This window comes from Cavia porcellus, unplaced genomic scaffold (assembly GCF_034190915.1).
Source record: "Cavia porcellus strain 051 isolate PalLab524CR breed Dunkin Hartley unplaced genomic scaffold, mCavPor4.1 scaffold_9, whole genome shotgun sequence".
Classification (NCBI taxonomy): domain Eukaryota; kingdom Metazoa; phylum Chordata; class Mammalia; order Rodentia; family Caviidae; genus Cavia; species Cavia porcellus.
In genome coordinates, this window is record NW_026947492.1 from 62,348,748 (window position 1) to 62,373,665 (window position 24,918).

The 24,918-nt window shown below is 49.7% G+C and overlaps 1 protein-coding gene across 1 annotated transcript; it reads left to right on the forward strand.

Annotated features, from left to right (window-relative positions):
- Positions 1–301: 301 nt before the first annotated feature.
- On the forward strand, positions 302–24,918 carry Stard10 (StAR related lipid transfer domain containing 10). Its single transcript, XM_003463459.4, has 6 exons — positions 302–508; positions 21,238–21,385; positions 21,956–22,059; positions 22,616–22,733; positions 24,239–24,291; positions 24,506–24,918. The coding sequence occupies exons 1-6, from the start codon at positions 302–304 to the stop codon at positions 24,749–24,751; spliced, it is 876 nt and encodes a 291-aa protein (XP_003463507.1). The 3' UTR covers positions 24,752–24,918.

Sequence of the window (24,918 nt, forward strand, 5' to 3'; positions counted from 1 at the left end):
CCTCGCCGGCGCCGGGAGCTCCCGAGTCGCTCCTCCGGGGCGGCCCGTGACTGACTCGTGCCATCGTCCTCGCCCGGGGAGTGGGGACCCCTGGCTACCTCCAGCTCTCTCTCCGCCAGTCCAGGACCCCGGAAAGCCCCACCCGCGCCCCCAGCGCGCTGACTGTCGTCCCCAAACCGGTCTTGCAGGTCCCAGGAAGGTGGCGTCAGCATCTGCAGCCGCGTCGACGTAGTCGGAGCCTCCGCGGAGGACCCAGGAGAGCCGGACCAGGACCAGCGCGCCGGGCCTGCCCACGCTTCCCATGGAGAAGCCAACAGCCTCTACAGAGCCCCAAGGGCTTCGGCCAGTCCTGGGCCGTGAAAGTGTGCAGGTGCCTGACGACCAGGACTTCCAAAGCTTCCGGTCAGAGTGTGAGGCCGAGGTGGGCTGGAACCTGACCTACAGCAAGGCCGGTGTGTCTGTGTGGGTGCAGGCAGTGGAGATGGACAGAACTCTGCACAAGATCAAGGTAAGGTTGCTCTACGACCTGCAGCTCCCACTGCACCCATCCTGCTTCTCAGGCAGTCTTCTGGTCCTGCCTCCCAGCCACAAACATTTGTGGTGCACTTGGCCCCAAAAGTCTCCTGCAGGAGGAAGGACAGTCTGCTGGGCCAAGCCCCTTAGCACAGATGGGCCAGTTAAGTCCTGGAGAAGGATATGACTCACTGTACCCCCATCAGCTGAAACCTGGGCATGGGGCGAGACCCTGTCCACTGAAGAAGAGGGGCTGTGGCCAAGACTCTATAGGAGAGTGGTCTCCCTTGGGGAACCCCAACCTAGGAAGCCTTATCTGGCCCGTGAGTTGAATCACCCCAGGCAGGAGGTTGGCTCCCTTTCTCCAGAATTCCTGGATGGACATGTCAGCCTGAGTTGAATCTCCTGCTTTATTCTATGCACCCTTGGGTGCCAAGGATCTGATTGCTTCCTGGCAGATCCCCCGCTGTTCTTTTTCCCTCCCTGGCTGTTCCTCCAGTCTCTGGTAGGTGCTCTGGATGTGGCTGGCAGGTCCTAAAGGCAAGGCTTACAAGAGGCTGCTAGGGATGGGGTGGGCCTGGGGGCAGGACACAAGGGAAAAAGTGGTCAGGAAGCCAGCTGAGGGAGCAGGGCAGACATATCAGCCACTCACATCCGTGGCCCCCACTCCTCACAACCCCATGTGTTTACTTTTTGTGCCAGAGCAGGCAGGCTTGGGGTTTGATGGTACAGCTGGGTCAGAGGCTGGTGAAGACTCTGGTCTAAGGGCTACTTCAGTAGCTGGCCTTTGGATATTTGGCATTGCTTTGAGTGCTACATTTCAAAGGTGACAGTCAGAGGGCTCCTTGCAGTATGTTGTGCCCTTGTTCCGTTTCCCTTGCCTCCGTCTCCTTTCTGCTGTCTTCCTGGAGTGGATGGGGATTGCATTCATGTTGCCAGTGCCAGGATGCTGGACTCTTTTTAAGAAGGCCCCTCTCCTGCTTGATACATGGTCTCTGACATATCTCAGGCATCCTGACCTCATGCTAGGACCTGTGCTGTTTGACCTCTTCCTAGACCCTTTTTGCCTCATCGTGCCTTAATCATTTGCAGTCCCAATGACTGGCTTGCTCTTTCTACCTTCCCTTTCTTTCTCTCTCTCTCTCTCTGACTGTGCATCCACCTTGCCCGTCTGTCTCTCTCTCTCTGGGTTTCTATGTGTATCTGCCCCTCTAGGTCTCTGCACAGTTGGGCTCGGGATTTTCAAGGGCCTGACCTGAGTGTAAGCCGGAGGAGCAGGCAAGGGGAGAGCAGCTGGTAGGTTCCAGCTTTGTGCTGTCTGAGTTTAGAGACAGGTCCTGTCTTTCCCACAGCACCCAGTGCACGAGGGCCAGGATGTTGGTTAAAGAAAAGAGGAAGGCACTAAGAAACAAACTGAACGAAAGGTGAGCAAAGTGGCTACAAGGGAACCTGACTGTGACCTGACAAAGTCTTAAGGTTGGCTGTGTGTGTGTGTGTGTGTGTGTGTGTGTGTGTGTGCAAGTGTAGTCTCCCAGTCAGGCTGGCTTTCCAGAGAAGAGAGGAGGAGAGGGAAGAGGAGAGAAGGAGAAGGAAGGTACACCTACCCTCTGTCAACAGGGCTGACTGGGTCTCCTCCATCTGGCTTGGTTAATGAATAAACCTAACCCAGCCCAGGACTAGAGGTAGCAGGTTTGGGGGCAGGCTGTCACAGCAGACCCCTTGTGGCCAGATCAGACTTGTCAGGTGGCCTTCCTTGGAAGTGAAAGGGATTTGGAAAAACTGGGGTTTGTGGGCCAACAGCCAGGACTCTGATCCTACTTCCTTCTGAGACTGAGCAGAGGCTAGAAGTGCCAGAGGACACTTTGCAAACTCAGTTTCATATTTTTTCCTGTCAACACTGAGCTGCAGGTGAGGAGGATACTGAAAGCCCAGAGAGGGCCAGGAGTCCACCCAGGGTCACACAACCAAGTACCAGCACAGCAGGCCTAGAGCCACATATATCTAACTTCCCTGTTTAACTCCCTTGCTTTGCTCCCTCCCCTGATGCCCCCCTCCCACCAGTTCTGCTCCCCACAGTGGAGGAGGTAAGCAGAGCCTGGCATCTTGGTTATGGGCATCTGTAGGAGTCAACCCCTATTTCTGGTTCTCTTGGCACAGCAGTTGGAACTCTGAGCTTCCTGATTCCAGGACTCCTGGGCACCACCCAGCTAATCCTACTTCTGATAAGAGCCTCTGCTTTGACCTGGCATTTCTTTCATCATCCAGTTTACCTTCAGGCCAGTCTTGGGCAGTAGTAGGCTTTTCTTCTTATTACAGTCAAAGAAACTGAGGCTAAGAGAGGCAATGTCACTTGCTTAAGGTCACACAGCAACTGCTGCAGAAGTGAAGCCCAGGCCAGCCTAACCCTGGATCTCCTGCCCCTGTCTGCATGGACTCATGTCCTTAGGCAACACTGTGGCCTTTAATCCCATCAATAACTCTTTGAAGGAGTGAAGGACATGATGTTCTCATCATTCCCTTCTTGTTTGATGGATGACAAAGCTGAAGCCCACAAAGGGGAGTGGCTTGCCAAGGTCATCCAGCAGGTGGAAGCCAGTGTCCTGGGGATGATTGGGTCACTCCAGGAGGCTGGAACTCAACCATAGGTGTGTTTTGAGCTTCTTTCCCCTTTCCTCCCCTTTCTGCTGCCCCTGGACATGCCTGGTGCTCATGACAGAGACATTGTGTCTCCATCTATTTACCTGATTGATTTTCTTTTCGTTCTGCTACTCCTGTGCCCAGCTGTAGAAACCTGGATGAAGGAAAAGGGCTGTTGGAGCCACCTCTTTCCTGGCCTCCAGCCTGACCTGGCCCCAGGCCTGTACTGTGCTCTGGGGTTGGACAGGAGGCCAATACTGGTTCTGAGAGTCCAGGACCTGGACCAGAGACAGACACTGCACATGGATCCTGAGTACAGGCAGAGGACAGCTTGGAACCTGAACCTAGGTCTCAAAGCCCAGGCCTGCTTTCCCACGACACCCTTAGTGGTATGAGAAATGGGAAGCCTGGAGGTTGTGTTAGTCATTCAAACAGGGCCAACTCAGGTTTAGTCCTGACTGTGATGTCCTCTTGCTGTGTGACCATAGGCATGTCCCTGTTCATCTCATAGCATGTCAGTTGTCCATCTGTGCACTGAGTCCTCCTAACTCCAAGGACTTATGAACTCAGTGCCATGTTCACAGAGGCGGGGGTTGGGCCTATTGGGAGCCTGGGCCTGCAGGAGGAGCAAGCTGGGTGGGCAGGAACCTTGAGGGGCTTGAGGTTAGAGCTGGTGGGGAAGGTCTTTTGGGGGAGTATGGCGGAGACCCTGAAGTTCTTCTTGCCAATAGGAAAGTGGGCAGTGGGACCTATCTCCTCTGACTTCTAGTCCTGCATCCATTCCCCTTTCCCTCGGAGGAAGCGATGGTGCCCCATCCCCCCAGCCTTCTCAGGGTCCACACCACAGGCTTCATTCTCTATGCCTTGCTCAGAGCCTCATTCACTCTCCATCTCTCAAGTATCTACAGGACTCAAAAGGGTTCTGGGGAAGGCGGTGACAGGGCCAGGTGCTTACAGTATGTCTTCTCATCAAGTCTTCACAACTGTCCTGTAGAGCAGGGCTTATTAACCCTATTGAGCAGACATGGAACCTAATCTGTGGGCCTGTGGTGTCTAGCACCCTGGGGTTCACAACTTATTTTCACTCTCTGTCCTTGGGTCTCCTTGTGCTCTGTCATTGTGGGAGGGCACCCTGGAGGGGACCTCTCTGGGCAAGAGCCCAGTCCTCACTGTGTGACCTTGGGGTACATTACCCTTCCTAGGTCTGTTTTTTTATCTGTGGTGACAGGGGTGGCAGTTAACTGGTCTTAGAGCTTGGGAATAGGTGAGGCAGGTACAAGCTTTTCCTGTGCCCCTATTCAGGCTCAGTTTCCCCATCTTAACCTTAGGCTGGGATTGGGAGGCTGCACTGATGGAGACAGAATAAGGAAGATAATGAAGGCCTTGGTGGTCTGTGCCAATAAAGTGCCTTAACTGGGGACTCCGAGTCCAGGGTTGGCCTTGAGGACCCCTGCCCTGGCTGGCCATAATCCTGGCTTGGCATGGGGGGGGGGTACTGGAAGAAGTAGCTACAGATGGTCCTCCAGACCACTCCCAGAGCTTTGGACTTCAGGGTAGAGAGCTCAGAGAAAGGAAAGGTCAAAGGTGGCTGGTGGTGTTAGGGAAGCCTTCCAGGTATAGATGGATCATGGAATTGAGGAATAGGTGAAAGAGTACAGGACCCAGATCCTGGCTTTGTGGCTCTGAGCAAATTGTCCCTACTGAGGCTTCAGCATCCTCTTCCTCTGTCAATTTGGACAGCAGTGCTGCCCTGCCTGCCTTTGTGCCCGCCCTTCCTTCCTTGCTTGCTTCCTTCCTTCCTTCCTTCCTTCCTTCCTTCCTTCCTTCCTTCCTTCCTTCTTGCCTTTTCTTATTCAGTCAACATCTCCTGATAGCCTCTCTGCCTGGCCCTGTGCTGGAAGTGGGGAATAGCAGAGAATCAGATTTTGCTCACAGAGAGTTCCCATTGGGTGCTGCAACAGACACTTGTCACAGGAGCTGTGGAAACCAGATCTGGGACTCTGGGAAGGCTTCACAAGGAGGAGTGCTTAGGTGGTCCCAATGGCATTGGGTGGGGAATGAGCAGCACGACTGTGACAGCATGAGGAGAGTTGCATTCCCTGCCGGGGACAGCTGTACCAAGGTGCAGAGCCAGGGGACAGCATGGTGCATTTGGAGATTTCAGGGAGTTGTGTGTGGACACTGGAGAGAATTAGAGAGCTGGGCCAGAGACTGGACCTTGGAGCTTAGAGGTCCTGGTGTGCCAGGAGAGGGTTTTAGACAGAGGGAGTAGAAGGGGAGGGAAGTTTGTCTGGGCAGAGGCACCAAGCCTGCTCTAAAGCAGGGGTTGTAGGGACTGGAAGTAGAGCTCTAGGCATCCAGAGACCTAGGAGAGGTAACGGAGGGGATATGGTAATTACAGCATAACTCTGCAGTGTGCAAATTGTGAAATGTGGTGCTGTCTTGGATATAAGACCTGACCTCATCTAGCCGCAAGCTTTAAAAGCAGTTAACTCTCATCCCTGCCACCGCAGACAAGAAAACAGGCTTGGTAGGGTGGGGGTCATTCATTCTGTGTCCTTGCTGGGAGTAGAGAAGCCCTCAGTCCCCAGACTGGCTCTCTGCCTTCCACACCTAGGTCCCCAGGCTCAGGCTTTTAAACTTTAACAAGCCTCAGCTCAGTTTCCAGCTGAGAGTCTTTAAAGTTTCAGGAGATAAGAGAAAGGAGCAAGTCCTGGAGACAGCTGGGTCTTCTTTCTTCCTCTGTCTCTACGCCTGACTGGGCTACCTGGAGCCAGAGCTGTGGATACCATAATTCCAGAGGCCTGGCACTCAGTGGAGATCTGGGGCCTTGGAGGGGCTGCTCCAGATTGTTCCTGCAGGGCCAGTGGCCACAGCCTGGGTGTCAGGTTGCCAGTGAGCATAAATGGGGATAGAAATCTATTCCAGTCCCCATCCCTCGCTTTTGCCCTGACCTGGGTAAATGATCATGGTGTGGCAACACTGTGTGTGTGTGTGTGTGTGTGTGTGTGTGTGTGTGTGTGTGTGTGTGTGTGTAGCAGCTCAGACCAGGTGGCGATATGGCCACCTTTTTCATATGGCGATATGGCTCACCCTTTTCATTGTTCCCTTTATCCCATCTGGCATGCCTGGGCTGGGCTTGGTGCTCTGGGGTCTCTGGAGTCTCCAAAACATGGGTATGGATTGCCCATGCCTAAAAGTGTCCTCTTACCTGTCATTAAAGAGAGATGGGGGCAGGTGGCCCAGGTACCCTGCCTGCTGGTCCTGGCAGGTGGGCCCGTTCTCTTGAGCTTCAGTGTACCATTGCCTTCTTGTTCAGCCTGGGCTCCCTGAAGGCAGGTACATGTCACCTCTGATGTCTCTCTGGAATCCTTATGTCACAGGGCAGATGCACAATGTCTGCACGTGTGGGAAGTACAGGGTGATTCCCACGCACCTTGTCATGCCAGGGCCATTTAATCTTATCCTTTGCATCTCATGTCATAATGCCTATCTGCTGATGGTTCTCTGAGATCCCCTGCACTTTCTCCTTCCAGATCACGTGGGACCTGATCAGGGAGACCAAGAGTCTTGAGGAGGCGGTCCGATAGCCAGAGGGGGTGGTGCTCCCTGGTGTGTCTTCAGTGTTCATTCACACATGCATCCACTCATCCATAGATTCCACACATTTATTGAGTACATATTATATGCCAAGCATTGTGTTATATTCAGAAACTTAGCATCAAACCACACAGATCAGACCCTGTTGTCATGGGGTTTGCATCCTGAGGGGAAGCCAAGCACAACAGAAGCAAATGACTAAATAAGACGTTGGTGGTAGTTATGAGGACTGGGTAATTCGATGGGGGTTGAGAATTCTGTATCTGGGTTTTCGTGTGTGGTGCTGCACTGTGTGTCACTGTGCATGTGATGTGGACCTCAGTTGACAGACGTGAGCACCCCAAGGAGAGATACCTGGGTCTCCACGCCCGAGCAGGCTTCTGCCAAGGCTCAGTCAAATGTATGGAATGTGTGTACGTGTGCCTATAGTTGTGTCTGCCTCTGAGTGTGAGACTGTGTGTGTTGCTGTGTCTGGCGTTACTCACTGTATGTGAGTCACACCCCTCCCTGCAGCAGCAGAGTTGTCTCTGATCCAATTATGTCTCCGCAGCTGTCTCCTGGCAGCTCCCACCCCAGCTCAGCTCTGGCTCTGCCATGCTTTCCCTTTCCTGCCATGGAAGTCTCCTGGCCTTGTCTCTGGGGCTGTAAGGATGTCAGAGTCTCTCTTCTGGGTGTTTGTCCCTGTCTCTGACCCCTTGTTCCTCGAAGGTTACTACGTCTATTCCTAATGTCTCTACTTGTCCTTTTTCCTCTATTTTTTTCTCATTTATTTGTTCATTCTACAAACCTCTTCTTATGCTTCCTATCCAATCTGCCAGACACTGCTGATGCCGGGGACCTGGAGACTGATTAGACGGTTCCAGGAGACTCAGGCCCGGTTGGGAGACAGATGGAGACAGAGACTGCCCTTCAGGAGAAGTGCTGAGACAAGAGGCTTACGCTCGGTGCAGAGAGGCCAGTGGTGGGATGGTGGGGTTTTAATGTGGTCTGGGGGACAGCAGGAGTCAGGCAGCAAGCTGAGAACATGCTACGGTCACTCACTGAGGAAGTCTGCCAGGGCAGGGTGCAAGGGTGAGGGAGAAGAGGAGTGGTGGGGGAAGTCAAGGTGGGGCAGGCATTTTGAAGGCAGGAAGAGAGAGACAGAGAGAGGAGAGAGAGAAGAGACCGATTGATCGATTTCAAGCTGGGGAGTGCCATCATCATTTCTGGGTTTTAGCTCTCGCTGGCTGCAGGGACCAGTTGGCCTGGAAGGGTAAACTTCAAAGGCAGAGTTGGTGAGAGCAGGAGAGTAAAGAATGAGCCCAGAGCCAGCTGGGGTTCAGGCACATGAGGGCGGGGAGGGGAGAGAGTGGGTGCTGAGGGGAGATGATATAATTGTACTGGATGTAGTAGGTTGTGAGGGGCCTGTGGTCTGTCCAGGCACGATGCCCAGGAGGCTACTGAAGGAAGGTGGAGTCTAGAGCTTACTAGATCATCACAGGCCAGCACTAACTGGGGTTGCTGAAGCCCTAGGATGTATTTATCTTCATCTTTTCTTTGTTTTTTATCTATCTTGATGTCCAGTGGCAGCCCTGCCCTCTGTCTGGTCTCACTGGTTCTCCATCCACTGACTTTTCTTCTGGGCCTGTGTATTCTCTGCCTCTCTCTGAATGCGCCTCCCTCCATGGCTCCCCCCACCTCCCCTGGGGCAGGAACAGGGAGGCTGGAGGCCCCGAGCAGGTCAGCCTCTGCCGAGGCGGAGCTGAGCAGGCTGTTGGTTATGGCCTTCGTTACTGCTGCCCAGCCGGGGCCTGCTGCCTTGGAGCCCAGGGTGGGGGTGGGGGTCCAGATAGGCAGTGGGAGACCAGGGGGACTGCGGGGAGGAGGCAGAGCAAGCATGAGTCACAGGCCTGGATGGAGAACAGCTCAGAAAGGGCTTGCTGGAGCTCAGGAGCTCTGCCTAGAGGAGACAGCAGCACTTCCACTCTCACTACAGTCTTGGGGGCACTTTTGAGGAAAAGATGAGTTAGAGGTAGCTACTGCCAGATCCCCTTCTCTTCAAAGGGACAGTCTGGCCATTTTACAGGTGGAAATACCGGGCCAAAGGAGGGGAAAGAGACCTTCTGGTTCCCCATCCCAGGTAGAGCCAGCTCCAACTTCTCCCTGCTCCACGAAGCTCCCTCAGACCCTAGCCCCTAGCATAGACACCCCAAGCAGTCTTCATCTGATCAGGAGCTGGCTGGCTGGGATTCCTGGGCCCTTCATGGAAGAGAACCTGGGTCTTGGGAAGGCAGTCTCAGGGCTGGACTTTGGGTCACACTGGGTCCCCGCCTGGTTCCTCCACTTCACTTTTCTGAATCTTCAATGTTAGCCAATGGCATAATCTCCCCTCCTCCCAGGTAACTAAAAGGATGGAGTTAGATGAATCTGTGCGACTCCTAGCATGGAACCTGGCACCAAGCAGGTGCCCAGTAACACTTGCTGAATGGATGAATGAATGCACAGTCTGGGACACTCAAGGGACAGTTTCATTTTCTGCTTCATCCTATTCACTCAGGGTCACTGGGATGACCTTGCTCAACTCACACTGCCTCTCCCTCCCTGAGCAGTGGGAGCTGTTTCTAGTTCCCTGGCTCCTGCCATCACCTGTACCTCCTCCCTCTTCTCCATCTGGGTGACATCTACTCCTCTGGTCCTTTTTTTTTTTTTTTGGAACCAGGGGTCAAACTCACGACCTTGCACTTGCCAGGCAGATACTTACACCATTGAGCTAAATCCCCAGCCCTCCTTTGGTCATTCTTTAGGGAGTGGCCTTGATATCCTTTCCTGTACTGGAGCCTGTAACTTCCTTCTATCCCTGCCCTGGCCCTGTAGGGCTGTCATTGGTGCCACTATCTTTCACCCTCTGCCCAAGGCTAGGTGGTCCGAGTCCCTTCTGGCTCCCACACTCAACACAGGCCATTCTTGGGTAGAGCTCAATAGCACATAAACTCAGCCAGAGCTGCAGATGTCACTGGGATGTCAGTGTGGGCATCTTTAGGACCCATGCTTTTAGGTCCAGGAAAGTAAAAGACTTGGGGTTCTGGCCAACACTTCCAATTGGGAAGAGAAAGTATGGGTTTTTTATATCTTGTATAAACCAAATTGTAGCAACGAATCTGGTAACATAAAGCCAAAAATGCAGACCCAGAAAAGTGGTAGCTACTGGGGAGGCTGACACAAGAGAATCACTTGAGACTGGTAAATTCAGGGCCAGCCTGGGAGCATAGTGAGACCCCATCTCAAAAAGAAAAAAAATCCAAAAATGAAAAAACTTGTCCTTTGCTCCTACAGCTCTCTTTCAAAGGTGTAGATAATTTGTGTTGGTTTAAGCCATGATACATCTGTGTATCATGGTACAAATTTGTAACCTATTTTGTCCATCTAACATTGCATCTTTAGAAGTTTCGTATATTATTGCAGTTATTAATTAATGAATATTTCTGGCAGCTGCTTCCCCACCAGGCCTGTTGAGGGCAAGGCTGGCTCAGCCACTGCCCCTGTCCTGCGGGAGCCTATAACCTCAGTGGCTCGGCAGTAACCACTGGGGAGACATGTCCTTCTCAGCAGAACTGGGCATTCCAGGTCACTCTCCAGTTTATTTTATTGATTACAGATGCAATCATATACCCATGAATATTGTACTAAACTTTAAAAAAATTTTTTCTTTTTACTAAGTGCTTTTCCCTGAGTATAAACTTCTAGTCCTGGGATTCCAGAAAATGAGTTGAAAGACATAGTTTTATGACTTAATTAATTAACTTATGTTTGAGACAGGTTCTTGCTATGTAGCCCAGGCTGACCTCAAACTCATAGTGATTCTCTTTCCTCAGCCTTTTGAATGCTGGGATTATTAGGTGTGTGCTATCACAATCTAGCTGATTTTTGTCAGATTTCTTTCAGAACAGTCAAATTAGATTTTGCTGTCACCACGTAAACATTTTTTCTTTCTTCCCTCCCTTTCAGGTATTGAGGGTACAACCTGTGTTTGTGTGTGCTAAGCACTTGCTCTATTGCTAAGCTACACACTAGCCCTGACTGTGTAACTGTTTCGGTATATCTTCAAAGACAGAGGATATTTATTCATTTATTTATTCTGTTGCCCAGGCTGTTAGTGAACTCTTGGGCTCAAGGCTTCTTTCTGCCTCAGCCTCCCACGTAACTGGGACTATAGGTGTGCATGACCATACCTGGCTAATGTACTTTTCTTTGACTACTAGAACTATTAAAAATCTTAGAGCAAGTTTCAGAATCTCCTGTGAAGCCTGATACTGTTTTCTTTCTTTTCTCTCTCTCTCTTTTCTTTTCTGTCTTTTCCTTCCTTCCTTTGCTTGCTTTTTCTCCTTCCTTCCTCCCTCCCTCCTTCCCTCCTTCCCTTTCTTCCTTTCTTCCTTCCTTCCACCTTTTAGGAGAGATTTATAGTTGTCCAAGTGCTGCTCACGGCTGCGCTGCCTTCTAAATTGCATAAGTGCACTGCAGGCTGCAGGCCAAGGTCCAGCACTCTGAAGCCGAGATGCTCACATGGGCGTGGCCTGGTTGGCTTGCCTGCTCATCTCTCTGCTCAGCAGCAACTCTTTTCCTTCTCCTTTTCTTCTTCCCTTCTTTTCAGTCCTGGGAATTGTTAAAACCACTGAGCTATATCCCTAGTACCTTTAATTTTTTTAATTATTATATTATTTAGAGTAGGACCTTGCAAAGTTGCCTAGACTGGAATTGAACCCATGATCCTTCAGCGTCAGCCTTCAAAGTAGCTGGAGTGACAGCCACCATGCCCAGCCACACAGCAGGTCTTCAGTGTGCACACTTTCTGTGTTCGAGGGGAGCACTGCAGGCAAACCAATACACTGCTGGAGGGAGGTTCTGGGGGTGGAAGGAGATGGGGAATGAACCTCAGTCCAACCTCAAGAATTTAGGGACAGGACAAGCCAGCCTGGGGACAGCAGGCTGGAGTTTGAAGTCACACGGGAAAGGAGCTAATGAGGAAAAGACCTGGAGAAGCATTTGCGAAATACCCCTCATGGCGAGACTAATGGACATCTTGCCTCCTCCTTCCTCCCCTAATGATGTCAGTGCCCTGGAGCAGATCTTGAGGGTTTTTTTGGGTGGGGGTGGGGCAGAGGACAGGAAGACATAAAGGGAAGGGTTCATTTTAGGAACTCCAGAAAGCCAGAGGCAAGGAGCAGGCGCTCTGTCAGCTCAGCTTTGTACTGGCTTCACCATGCTGTACCATTGGGAAGGGCAGAGTGGAGTGCTCTGGAGCCAGCAGGTGGTGAGTGGGTGCTGGGAGGAGAATGAAAACAAAGGAGGCAGAGGAACCCAGCCCTGAGCCCCTGGCCTGCTGGGTGTCCAGGCAGCCTGGATACCTCTTAGAGCCTCCTCTCCTGGTCTGACATGGTGAGGACAGGGGTGGTATGAATGGCTGTTGCCCTCCCTGTCTGTCCACCTATGAAGGGATTTTGGCATTATAGGGTTCTTTTGTTTGTTTGTTTGTTTTTGGTCTTTTTGAGACAGGGTCTCGCTATGCAGTTCAGGTTGGCCTTGTAGTCACTTTGTAACCTAGACTGGTCTCGAACTCATGACAATTTTCTTGCCTTATGTTCCCAGATGCTAAGATTACAGGTGTGCACTACTATGTCTGGCTCCATTACAGACTTTTTTTTTAAAAGGTGTTTTGTTTTGTTTTGAAACAGAGTCTTGCTATGCAGTTCAGATCGGTCTGGATTCACTATGTATCCCAGGACGACCACAAACTTGTAGTGATCCTCCTGCCTCAATTCCTGAGTGCTGGGGGAAAACACTTCATTGTTTCTGTATATCCTACCCTTTCGACTAATCGGGCCGAAGAAATCAGAAAAGGCTGCTGGGGTCTGCTTGGAGGCAGAATAGCTGCCACTGAGGGCTTTATGTACTAGCCTCATTTTTAAAAAAATTTTAAAATTTTATTTTAAAGAGATTAAGACAAAAGAGGACAGAACAAAGCAGATCAGAACAGAACAATGTAAGCAACACAGCACTTCACCACAAGACAATTGGATATTAACAGTAGCTACCATAATGTCTCTTTCTTTGAAATAGTTGAGCATACCTTTATATACAATAGTATCAAACATAACAAAATAGTATAAAACCATTCAAGAGAATGAAAGTATTACAGAGCATTCAGAACCAAATAACAGAAAATGAATAATGGCTACTATACTATCTCATTTTCCATAAAACTTTTGTTTATACTATCACACATAATAAAATCCAATAAGATACAACATGATAAAACCAATGGAAACAGAAGAACAAAAGCATGGTAGGACTTCAAAGCAAGCTGATATTAAATCAGCAATGACTGCCCTAATGTCTTCTTTCTTCAAAATAGCTGTTCATACCATCACACATAATAAAACAGAATAAAACCATTCCAATTAATGAATGAAAACACTATAAAGCTTCAAAGCAATGTAATGAGGAATCATGATTACCATAAAATCTTATGAACTCTTACTATATCTTACACTAGGGAGACTATACGGTATTTATATGTGTGAGTTTGATTTATTTCACTTATAAGTATGGTCTCAAGTTGTGTCCATTTATTTATAAATATCTCAATGTGATCATTCTTTATAGCTGAGTAGTACTCCATTGTATAAAAATACCACAACTTTTTTATCCATTCCTCAGTTGATGGACACTTAGGTTGTTTCCAAGATCTGGCTATTACAAATTGTGCTGCTATAGACTTGGGTGCACATATATCACTGTGGTATGATGTTTTCAGTTCTTCTGGGAATATGCCTAGAAGTGGAATATCTGGGTCAAATGGGACCTCCAATCTCAGATTTTTGAGAAATCTCCAGACTGACCTCCACGGTGGTTGCACCAGTCTACACTCCTACCAACAGTGCAAAAGAGTTCCTTTTTCCCCACAGCCTCTCCAGCATTTGTTGTTGGTAGTTTTCTTGATCCTGGCCATTTTTTCTGGAGTGAGATGTAATCTCAGTGTTGTTTTAATTTGTATTTCTCTAATGACCAATGATGATGAACGTTTTTTCAAGTATTTATTTGCCATTTGTATTTCTTCATCTCAGAGCTGTGTATTCATCTCAGATGCCCATTTTTGGATGGGGTCTTTGAATTTTGGGGATCTGATTTTTTTAAATTTTTTACATGTTTCAGATAGAAGTCTTTTGTCTGAGGGACAGTTCACTAAGATTTTTTTCCCAGTTTGTGGGTTTTCTTTTCACTATGCTGGAGATTTCTTTTGACATGCAGAAACTTTTTAATAAGACACGATCCCAGTTATTGATTCTGGGGAGTATTTCTCGTGTGGTTTGATTCCTGTTCATGAATTCTCTACCTACCCCTATGTCTTCAAGATTTTTACCTAATTTTTCTTCCAACAGATTTAGTGTTTCTGTTTTAATATTTAGATCTTTGATCCATTTAGATTTTAGTTTGGTACATGGTGATAGGCATGGGTCTAGTTTTAGTTTTCGGCATATGGAGAGCCAGTTTTCCCAGCACCATTTATTAAAGAGACTGTTGTTCTTCCAGTGAACGTTTGGCTCCAGTGAACATTTGGCCCCTTTATCAAAGATAAGGTGATTGAGTGTGTTTGTAGTTGTGGTTATATCTTCTAATCTGTTCCATTGATCTTCAGATCTGTTTTTATTCCAGTACCATGTTGATTTTATTGCAGTGGCTTTGTAGTATAACTTCAAGTCAGGGATTGTGATGCTTCCTGCCTTGCCTTTGCTATTCGAGGTCTCTTCTGGTTCCAGATGAATTTTAGGAGTGATTTCTCTAGATCTATGAGGTATGTTAGTGATATTTTCATTAGCATTGCTTTGAATCTGTATAACAGTTTTGGGAGAATGGCCATTTCCACAATATTTATTTTTCCTATCCATGAACAAGGGATGTCTCTCCATTTTCTGAAGTTCTTTGATTTCTTTTTCAGAGTATTATAATTTTCCCTGATTAGATCTTTTACTTCTTTCGTGAGATTAATTCCGAAGTATGTCCTTTTTTTGGATGCTAGTGTGAAAGGTATGGCTTCTCTTATTTCTCTCTCAGTGATTTTGTTGTTAGTGTATAGAAATGCTATTGATTTTTGAGTATTGACTTTGTATCCAGCCACATTGCTGAATTTATTTATTATACCTAGGAGTCTTTCAATGGAATTTTGGGGGTCTTCTATATAGAGTATCATGTCATCTGCAAATAATGATAATTTGACATCCTCTTTTCCTCTCTTTACCCCTTTTATTTCTCTCTCTAATTGCTCTAATTGCTCTGGCTGTAAAAGCCTCATTTAATCCTGACAGTGCCTCTGAGGGCAGGATGATCCTGTTTGACAGATGAACATGTGGGACTCAGAGCTCCAGTCCTGTGCTCAAGCTAAGGCCACACAGCTGGGATGTGGCATAGCAGAGACCTGTTCAGTGCAGAAGCCCAGAGCTTCTGGGTGAAGTAAACTTGTGGGGTCCATCTGTGACTGGCAGGGCAGTACCATGCTTGGAGGGCTCTCAAAGGGAGCTTCAGGCTGCAGGCCTGCAGTACTGAGTTTCAGAAAAGCGTAGCTCTACATCTGAACTCAGTGAAATCTGCAGATTGACTTCAGTACTTGTTCAGAGGAAGACTCTGAACTGTGCCTCCCTGATCAGCAAGCCCTTCTGAATCCAATGAGCAGTGCCAATATCTACCAATGAACTGCTCTAATGAAGGTGACAGCCAGTCCTGGCAGGAACACTTGCACATTACCATTAGCTATGTGGCCTTGGCTGATTGTTGTGCCTCTCTGAACCCCAGCTGTAAACTGGGAATGATGATTTCCATCTATATAAGAGGTGAGGTCTGCAAAGGATGCAGTTTGGTGCTCTTGTTTGCTAAATTTAAACCCCTGTGGTGTCCATGGTCTGAACGTCCCTGGTCAATGACATTGAGCATGTGGTGATGGTGTTTGGGTTGGAATATTGGTCAAAGATGTGATCAGTTTAATCCTGGGGGCCCCATCGGCAAGCAAGAACTGGTTCTGTTGGGAAAGAGTGATTTGCTCGTACTCTCCTAACAGTCCTGTCTGTGGACTTGCTTTGCGTGGAGAAATTAGCACAGCCTGTGGGATATTTTTCTTACCCTTTCTGGGGCTCAGTTTCCTCAGTAGTGTTGTGAAAAGTGGTGGTTGAGGAAATAATCCTCTGAATTCTGAGGACTTTGGGATAATCCATGTGCCCTACAAATTGCATGGGCAAGGATATTGGGGACCATTTTGAGGTCTGCAGAAGGGGCAGGTTTGGGTCCACGTGTCTGTGTGTCCATTTGTGTGCTGCTTTGGCTCTCAAGACCAGGACACAGCCCCGTGGAGGTGAGCTGTCTTCCTGTCCCCTCTAGTTTCAAAGTGTCCCTGGGTTTTGGTAGATACTGCTGCCTTCTCCCAGGTGGAGGTCGCTGTTCCTCTAATGCAGAGCCCTACGAAGCCCTCTGAGATACTCAGGGAAAGGGGCGGAGTGAGGTGAGGGTAGACTGAGACATAGCCTGTGCGTTGGACCCTGCTGCTTATGTCTCTAAGCCCCCAGGCCTCTTTGCGTGTGAAATACCCTTTGAAGCCCTTTCAGTGGCTCTGCTCCTTATCTTTTTGGTAGTGCACTGCCCTGGTAGTTCCTGCACGTCTCCCACTCCCCACCCTGCTTGTCCTTATTGCAGGCTTGTGTCCCAGCCTCTTTTACTCCTCACTTGGTGGCACCTCTTTGGTGGGGTCCAGGTCTGGCTCCCCTCCATTTGGTTCTCAGATGGGGTATAGTCCTGGCTGCAGCAGGCTTGGAAAAGTGAATGGATGGGTGGAAGGGCAAGGACTGGGATGAGCAAGGCAAGTGGCCTTGAACACATAATATAAGTTATTTGCAAGTCTGACCTAGTCCTTTGTGGTAAAAGGTGCCTAGCTAATTACGGAAGCCTACTGAATAACAGTAGTTTCTTTTTCTTTTCCTTTCCTCTTTCTTCTTTCTTTCTTTCTTTCTGTCTGTCTGTCTGTCTGTCTGTCTTTCTCACTGTGCCCTTCAAAGTTCAGGCTGACCTCAAACTCAGTCATCCTGCTGCTTCAGCCTCCCAAGTGCTGGGATTGCAGATACACACCAACACACCAGACTTGTAGCAGCTGTGTTTTGAGCATTCATTCTGTGGCAGGCATATTCCATACATATCTCATTCAATCACAGCATCCTCCGGTGGTCAGTACTGTTATTGTCTCTTTTCGTACTAAGAAAGTTAAGACTTGTCTGGAGTTAAATGCTGTGCCCTAGAGCAAGAGCTGTGATTGGACTGTAGAACTGCCAGCCTCAGAAGCTGCCTGAGTCTCCCCCAGGGTCTTCTTATCCAGTCCCTTCTGTAAGTAGCTTATTGGGTGGGGAGTGCCCGGGGTGATGCACAACCCCATGAACTCCCTGGGATCTCTACAGGGCATGTCGTGGGACTTGATAGAATGGAATAGTGAAGATACAGCTTACAGTTGCTGTGCTGACACTTGTTTCCCAAGGGACTCTTTTTGCTTAGCAGGAAAATGTCTGTTTCAGGTTCCACAGCAACCAGGCTTTAAAGGCTTTGCAGCTCCCGATGGCTGGTGGGCGGAGCAACCTCCCTTCAGTTCCGGTTTCCAGGAGAGCTCCTGGGGTTATACCAGTGAACTGACTGGTCCAGGGCCCTAAGGATGTGGGTTCCGCTATGGCCCGCCCCCTCTGCTGTGACTCAGCCCTACTCTGCCATTTGTCCCTCCCACAGCCTCGTAGAATTACACCTCCTGGGGTGTGGCCAACCCTGTGAGCACAGGAAGAAAGCCGGCTGTAATTTCTTCCCCTTGGGGTGCTGCCTCCTGGGGGTTATGGAAAGGCCCTGGACCGTGGCCAGGCCCACTATCCGGGACAGGGATTCCTGCCAGCCGTCACCTGGCCTGGTTACCTGGGCTGCCTCAGTTTCTTTGTGCCAACTCAGCTCAACCAGGATTCTCATCTTCCCAGCAGGGTCCAGGGAAGGGCCCTCCTCCACAAGTCTACCACCAACCAGGGGAAATCTTTGAAGTTCGGCTGTTTGTCTTCAAGATGAAGTGTTAGGCAGTGTTTATACCCAGTGGGTCTCTTTGTTTTGCTGCCCTGCATGCCCCACCTACTACCTGCTGCTGCCCCAGAGGAGGGACTTCAGGCTCACTGTCCAGAATCATATGTTTAAGGATTGGCAAAGCCAATACACCCCTGAAACTTGGATTGACAGAAGTTCGGGTTTCCTCAGAAGCTGCCCCAAGTGCTCTTTGATGGTTAACAGTACTGGAAGACTGATTTTGAATCCCTGCACTGCTGCTTTCTTGCTGTGTGATCTGGGCAAGTTTCTCAGTCGCTTGAGCATCAGTTGTTCTGTTTTGCAGCATAAGAGTAAAACCGAGTTTGGGGCAAAGGGTGAGCACATGCTGAATGCTGGCCCCAGGCCTTTGGGTAGCTGCTCAGGAGTTGGGCATTTGGATGCTAATGGGTGATGCCCATCTGGCCTCTGCTGTCTTCAAACCCCTTTCTTACCATGGCATCCGTTCTATCACTTTGTTCATTCCTCTATCCGTGCCCTCAAGCATGTCTCAGTGATCTCCTTCCGTGTATGTTCTTCTCAAGTCTTTCTTTGACTTTTACAATCATGACATTTATAGGCCAGTACTTCTGTAAAATGTCTAATTTTGGTTTTATCTGATATTTCTTTATGATTAAATGCTATACAGTCTTGGTGGAGATATCACATAAAAGATGCCGGTATTCTTTTCATTTCAGCCTGTCTGGCAACACCTGGTTGTAGCTTGTTCTGTTACTAATGATGTTCACTTTGATCAGTTGATTGACGTGGTAGCTGCCAGCATTTTTTACTATGAAGTAACTCATTTTTCTTGTGTAATTATTTGATAGGAAGGTACTTTGAAAGTATGTAAATACACTCTATTCCTCATCAAATATTTCATTTATTCATACCTATATATATTTTAGTTTCTTATTTTATTTGGTGGGATATAACTGTTACTATTTTTGTTTTAACACAGTGTGTCCCAGGTTTAACCCAACATAAAGTGACCAGTTGTCCTCGTTTGTCTGGGACTGAGGAATTTACCAGGACTTGAGACTTTCAGTGGTAAAGCTGGGAGAGTTCTGAGAAAACTCTGGTGAGCTGGTCACTGTTCCAGTCAGAGGCCTTCAGGCTAGCTCTTATGTCTGTTGGATAAGGTCTCTATCATTCTTTGAGTACTTCCTTACTTTCTGGCACAATAACATGTTTTAGGATCATCTTACACTTCCTCTGACCCAGCCGTGGAATCACCCACTTTGTTCCAAGAAGACTTGGAACCAGGGACCTTTGAGTATTAGGCTATACCAAACCATGCATAGAAATAAAAGCCACATGGAATTCTTCAGCTGCCACACATGCTGTCTGTACTTGAGCCTGCCTCTGGGCCTTACCCCTGCCTGTTCTCTCTGCCAAAACCATTTGACAGACACCTCCCTCCTGACTAAGGCTCTCCATGCAGTCTGATCCCCCCATCTGCTCCAAGGAGTTGATTTTCTCTGAGCCACACTGAGCACTCTTAAGGGTACCTCTACATTTCCGAATGGCACTCCTTCTTCAGCCCGAAGCCTCTCAAAGATAGGTCTCAGATTCATCCCCTACTTACCTTGGATGAAGGCATGGCCAAAACTGGGGTGCCTAGTTAAATGATTGAGTCTAGTCATGTGTGTGTGTGTATGCGTGCACGTGTGTGTGTGGGTGGGGGCACTGGGGACTGAGCCCAGGGAACACTGAGCTCCTTTGCCCTTGTTCATTTTATTTTGAGACAGATTCTTGCTGTTTCCCAGGCTGACCTTGAATTCATAATGCTACTGCCTCATTCTCCTAAGTAGCCGGGATTACAAGTGTGCACTATCATGCCCAACATGTTTCTGTAAATTTTTAATGCACTTAGTACTCAGACCACTTTCACATTTCTCCAGGTTGTTCCTAACATATCCATTATAGCTGGTATGTCCGAATCAATATGCAACCCAGGGTCATACTTTTCATGTAGTTGTTGTGTCCTATGTCTCCCTCTAGCCCAGTTCCTCTATATTTGCCGATGTGGAACTGACCTATAGAAGGGACTGGGCCTGTAGCCCTGCAGAATGTCTTACTATGTGACTTCGTCCGGCTGTATTCTCCTGGTGTCCCTTGGCTTGTTCTTCTCTTCTCTGTTTTCTGTAATATAAAGTGATGTTCAATGCTTGCTGAGTTTTTTTGGTGTGTAGAATACCCAGCAGGTATGTTGTGGCTGTCCTGTGGCAGTTTGACACCAACTGTGTTACCAAGCCCAAGCCTAGGATGAGGGGGAAGCAGTGTAGTCCCTCCCTTGTACGGTTGAATGTATCTTCTTGTGAGTAGAAAATAGTATGTGTAGGTTCCCCACACTTGAGTGCCAGTTCTAGGAGACCTTTTTAGACTACGCAAGAAAACTCATCTGTTTGCTAAGGGAACTTGATCTTGGGGGTTGGGTTCTTGGGTTAAAAAAAAAAAAATCACAGAACAAAAATCACAGTGTTTCATCTTCCTGACCACCAATCTGGGAAAATCTGGTTCTGTTTTAACTTGCTTTCCAGACATGTGAGCTGTGTTAAATCCCAGCCCTGCTACTTACCAATTTGACCCTGGGCAAGTTACTTAACCTCTTTGCGCTTCAAGTTCCTCCTTGGATTTCTCATCTGGCAGAGCTGTTAGGAGGGTTAAATAAGACAAGTTATGCTTATCTGCTTTTCTCCCAGATTGAAAGCTCTTTGAGGGCAAGGCTAATAAACTGTAAACTATTTGTTGAATGAAAAGCTGGGCGTGGCAGCACATGGTTGTAATCCCAACACTTGGGAGGCTAAGGTCGGAGGACCCCTGGAAGTTGGGACTACATCATGGGTTTAAGGCAGCCTGAACTGCATAGTGAGACCCTGTCTCAACAGGGAGAGAGAGAGAGCGCACGCAAAGCACAAACAGGACAGGTCATGTGGCCAGATGATGAGTACCACGGGAAGAAAGAAGTCATCCAAATAGATATTTTTCATTTCTGCTTTCATTTCATGCAACTTGCCCTTCCACCCCAGGCTCCATGATGAATCAACTGTGAGCCCCTGCAAGTTTCTCACAGGTTGGGAGGGCCCAGACACCGAGGGTCAGTGCATGGCTAGAAGGTCTGGCTGGGAAGGCTTCCTGGAGGAGGAAACTGGGCTGAAACGAGGGCTGTGGTGTCTGGCTACAGGAGCTGACTGAGTTGGCACAGCTTCTGGGGCTGCTGAGCCAGGCTTGTGATGAGAAGTGAGCCCATGCTGGTTTCAGAGGCTCCTGCCCCACCTTGTTTTCCGCCCGTGGCTTTTCTGCACTCTGGCCCCTTGGCCAGAGCTCTGAGCCCTGTGTGACTAAGATGACCCATATGTCTATCTGCAGTGCCGGATGGAATGCCGTGATGTGCCAGCCGAGACGCTCTACGATGTCCTACACGACATTGAGTACCGAAAGAAGTGGGACAGCAACGTCATTGAGACTTTTGACATCGCCCGTTTGACAGTCAACGCTGACGTGGGCTATTACTCTTGTGAGCAGGCACAGCATGCTGATCCTGCCCCTCAGCCTCCATCCAAGCCTCCCCGCCAGCCTCTGCCCCTTCCTCCCTCCCTGTGGTGATTGCCATGGCCGGGCTTTGAGCGCCCTGGATGCTGAGACTGAGGGCTGTCGTCTTGTAGACCCCTGGATACACACATGTATACTCACCAGCACATATGCACTCATGTGTTCATGAAGACGCTCTACACACAGACAAGTGTGCACACAGTCATATACACATCCCACAGCCATGGGCCACTTATTCACAGGTAGATAGGCTTTTATGGCCATAAACTCTCACATATACTCAGAATCACATATAGAAACTGGCCAGATCAGTGAGGGTCTTGTGAGGTTCTGAAGTAGAGGGACAGCCAGAGAATGGTAGGGACAAGGGCTCTGTTTTTTCTCTTTCCTGCTGTGGGCCAGGGAAGGGTGTACAAGTCAGTTCAGGCAGAGCTGACAGCTGCCTAGGCACCCCTAGGTCTCTGGCCTCTGCCACACCCTCCCTTGCTGGCAGGCAGACTAGTGATCTGGCTGAACTGTCCCTTGCCCTTTGCAGGGAGGTGTCCCAAGCCCCTGAAGAACCGTGATGTCATCACCCTCCGTTCCTGGCTCCCCATGGGCGCTGATTACATCATTATGAACTACTCAGTCAAACACCCTGTGAGTTGACCTGCCTTCTGGCAGGAACAGGGCCCTCTACCCTCAGTATTCTTCATGTACAGCAAGGATCATGGCTTCTGTCTCCCTGCTGGAGCCCTTAACCACATCAAGGGAGGACAGTGCGGGCCATCTGTGGGGTAGGGGTGGGATGGCTGGCTTCAGGTGACTGGGCTCAGGATGAGGCTGCCCAGGAAATGGGGAAGCAGGAGGTTAGTGGCAGGTCCTGTGGCCCTCCCTGAAGCAGGGCTGCCTTTATCTCCCTGAGTAGGGAGGTCAGTAGGCTGGCCTGGACAAGGATTGAGTGCTCATGTGAGCCTGTGAGCTCTGGCCCCAGACTGGGGTTTTCCTGAGGGAAGAGGGAAACCTTTAGAGGGGCAAGGATGACTAGATCTGATTCTTGCCTCTTTTCTTGTCACAGCATCAGGCCTGGCGTAACACAGATGCCAGGGGATGTGAACTATATGTGTGTTTGTGTGTGTGCGTGTGTGCGTGTGTGCCACATTGTCATCTCCTTTGCCCACCCCGAGTCTTACCTCCCTGTGCCTTCCATCCCCAGAAATACCCACCTCGGAAAGACTTGGTCCGAGCTGTGTCCATCCAGACGGGCTACCTCATCCAGAGCACGGGGCCCAAGAGCTGCGTCATCACCTACCTGGCCCAGGTGGACCCCAAAGGTGAGGGCTTGGCCCTGGTAGCCTGTCACGAGATCCTTCCCTATACTGCAGGGGATAGGCTTGATCTACCAAGGGCATGGAAGGTCATCTATTAGGAGCTTTTTTGTCTTTTGGGCATTGCCATCCAAAGCAGTGGTTTGAAAGGAATGGCCCAAGGCAGAGGCCACTGCTTCTCTGCAGAGGTTCAGCGTGCCCCAGCTCCAACTGCTCCTGCTTACTGGCTGTTCCTGCTCTGTGTATCTTTCGGACCTCCATCCTAGCGGACTGCATTGTCTAGACCTGTCCCCTCTCCTTTGGGTGGGCTCAGCCACTCCTGTGGCTGCTGGCCATATGTCTGCTGAGACACAGATCCCTGTGGCCATCAGCCTCCTGGACAAGATGTCTTCTAGGCACCTGCGACTCACTTGAGTCCAAGGCTGAGCCCACCATCATCCCTCCTGACCTTCCCCTTCTATGTATCCACCTTTTAGTAATCCCTGGGGGTCAGCTGGGGTCAACCCCTCCCCCCCACTTCAGGTTCAGTCCCTGATTCTTACTGATTCTACCTCTCACAGAACTCCTGACTGGATTGTTTTTCTGTACTCAGCTGCCTTGTCTGTCTGTACCAGCTACTAGAGGAATTCTTTATTTCTTCGTGATTCTCCTTTGCTTAAAATACTTCTGCAACCCTCTGTTGCCCTCAGAGTACAGTCAGCCTCCTCCCCAAATTTCTCACCCATGCCCAGGCAATCCTTTCCCGCAGCTCAACTTAGCTCTCCCCCTTACTGAGCCCTCTGGGGCTGTTTCAGGTGTTATTTTTTCTGACCCTGATGCCCAGGTGCCCATTCCCCTCTAGTAGTGTACCTGGCAAAAGCTGGACCCCTAGTGAGTCCCTAAATGGGTCCCCAAGGGTGGTATCATAATGAATGTGGAGTGAGTGGGTGACTGAGTGACTAGAAGGTGGTTAAGCCTTGAGCTGTTTTGCCTGTTATGCCCCAAATCCCCGCTGGCACAGTGGCCTGGTACAGCCTCCAGGCGCCAGATGACTGAGATAGGTGTCAGAGGCAGAGCAGACTCTTCAAAAGAGACAAGGTGGAGGGCTGGGCTGTGGATTTGGAGTCAGGCCAGGCTAGGATGCTCAGCTGTACTGGGAGGGGGTTTGAAAGGACAGGTGGAGGAAGGGCTGAACATCGAGGTGGGTCTAGTGGCCCCTGGAGTTAGGGATGAGAAGGCATAGCAATGCAGGAGAAGGCAGGTGGAGTTTGGCTGGTCAGAACTTAAACCTGTAAGTAGTCTATAGTTACTTAGCACCCTGAGGTTTTCTTCCTTGCTGCCCTGGAGCTCAGTAGAGGGACAGTGGGAACAGTTGCACCCCCATCTGTAGGACTGCCACACTAACCCTTTCCCATGGAGGAAGAGGGTGGCCTCCCTGGAAGCCCAGGCAGAGGGAGGGGCGGTTACTGGTGGGGTGGGGACCTAGGCTTCTTTGTCCCTTCTCTTCTTACCACCCTTCCCTGCCCTCACAGGCTCCTTACCCAAGTGGGTGGTGAATAAATCTTCTCAGTTCCTGGCTCCCAAGGTGAGTGGCCTTGGGACTTTTAGGAGTCTGGAGGCTGTGGGAGAGCACTCTGGATTAGGGGTGGGGGTCAAGGATAGAGACAGCCAGGGGTGGAGTTAGGATGGTGCAACAAAATTGTGAGATGCAGGGAGCTGAACCGCTGGAGGGTGCTGGAGGGTGTGGAGAATCCTGGGTCCTCCCCAGCCACCCCTGAGCTGCTGTGGCCTGTCTGCAGGCCATGAAGAAGATGTACAAGGCGTGCGTCAAGTATCCCGAGTGGAAGCAGAAACATCAGCCACACTTCAAGCCGTGGTTGCACCCGGAGCAGAGCCCGTTGCCCAGCCTGGCACTGTCGGAGCTGTCCGTGCAGCACGCTGACTCCCTGGAAAACATCGATGAGAGTGCGGTGGCAGAGAGTCGGGAGGAACGAGTGGGTGGTGCAGGCGGCGAGGGCAGTGACGATGACACCTCGCTTACCTGAGTGTGGTACTGCTGCATGGACTGAGACAGGACTGGAGCGGAGCCCTGGGGTGTGGATCCTCCTGCACCCTCTCCCCTCCCTTACCCACCTTCCTGGGGATGCTGGGTTTGGCTCCCAGCACTTTGGCCTGGTTGGACACAGCCCCAATAAAAGATCCCACAGCCTCA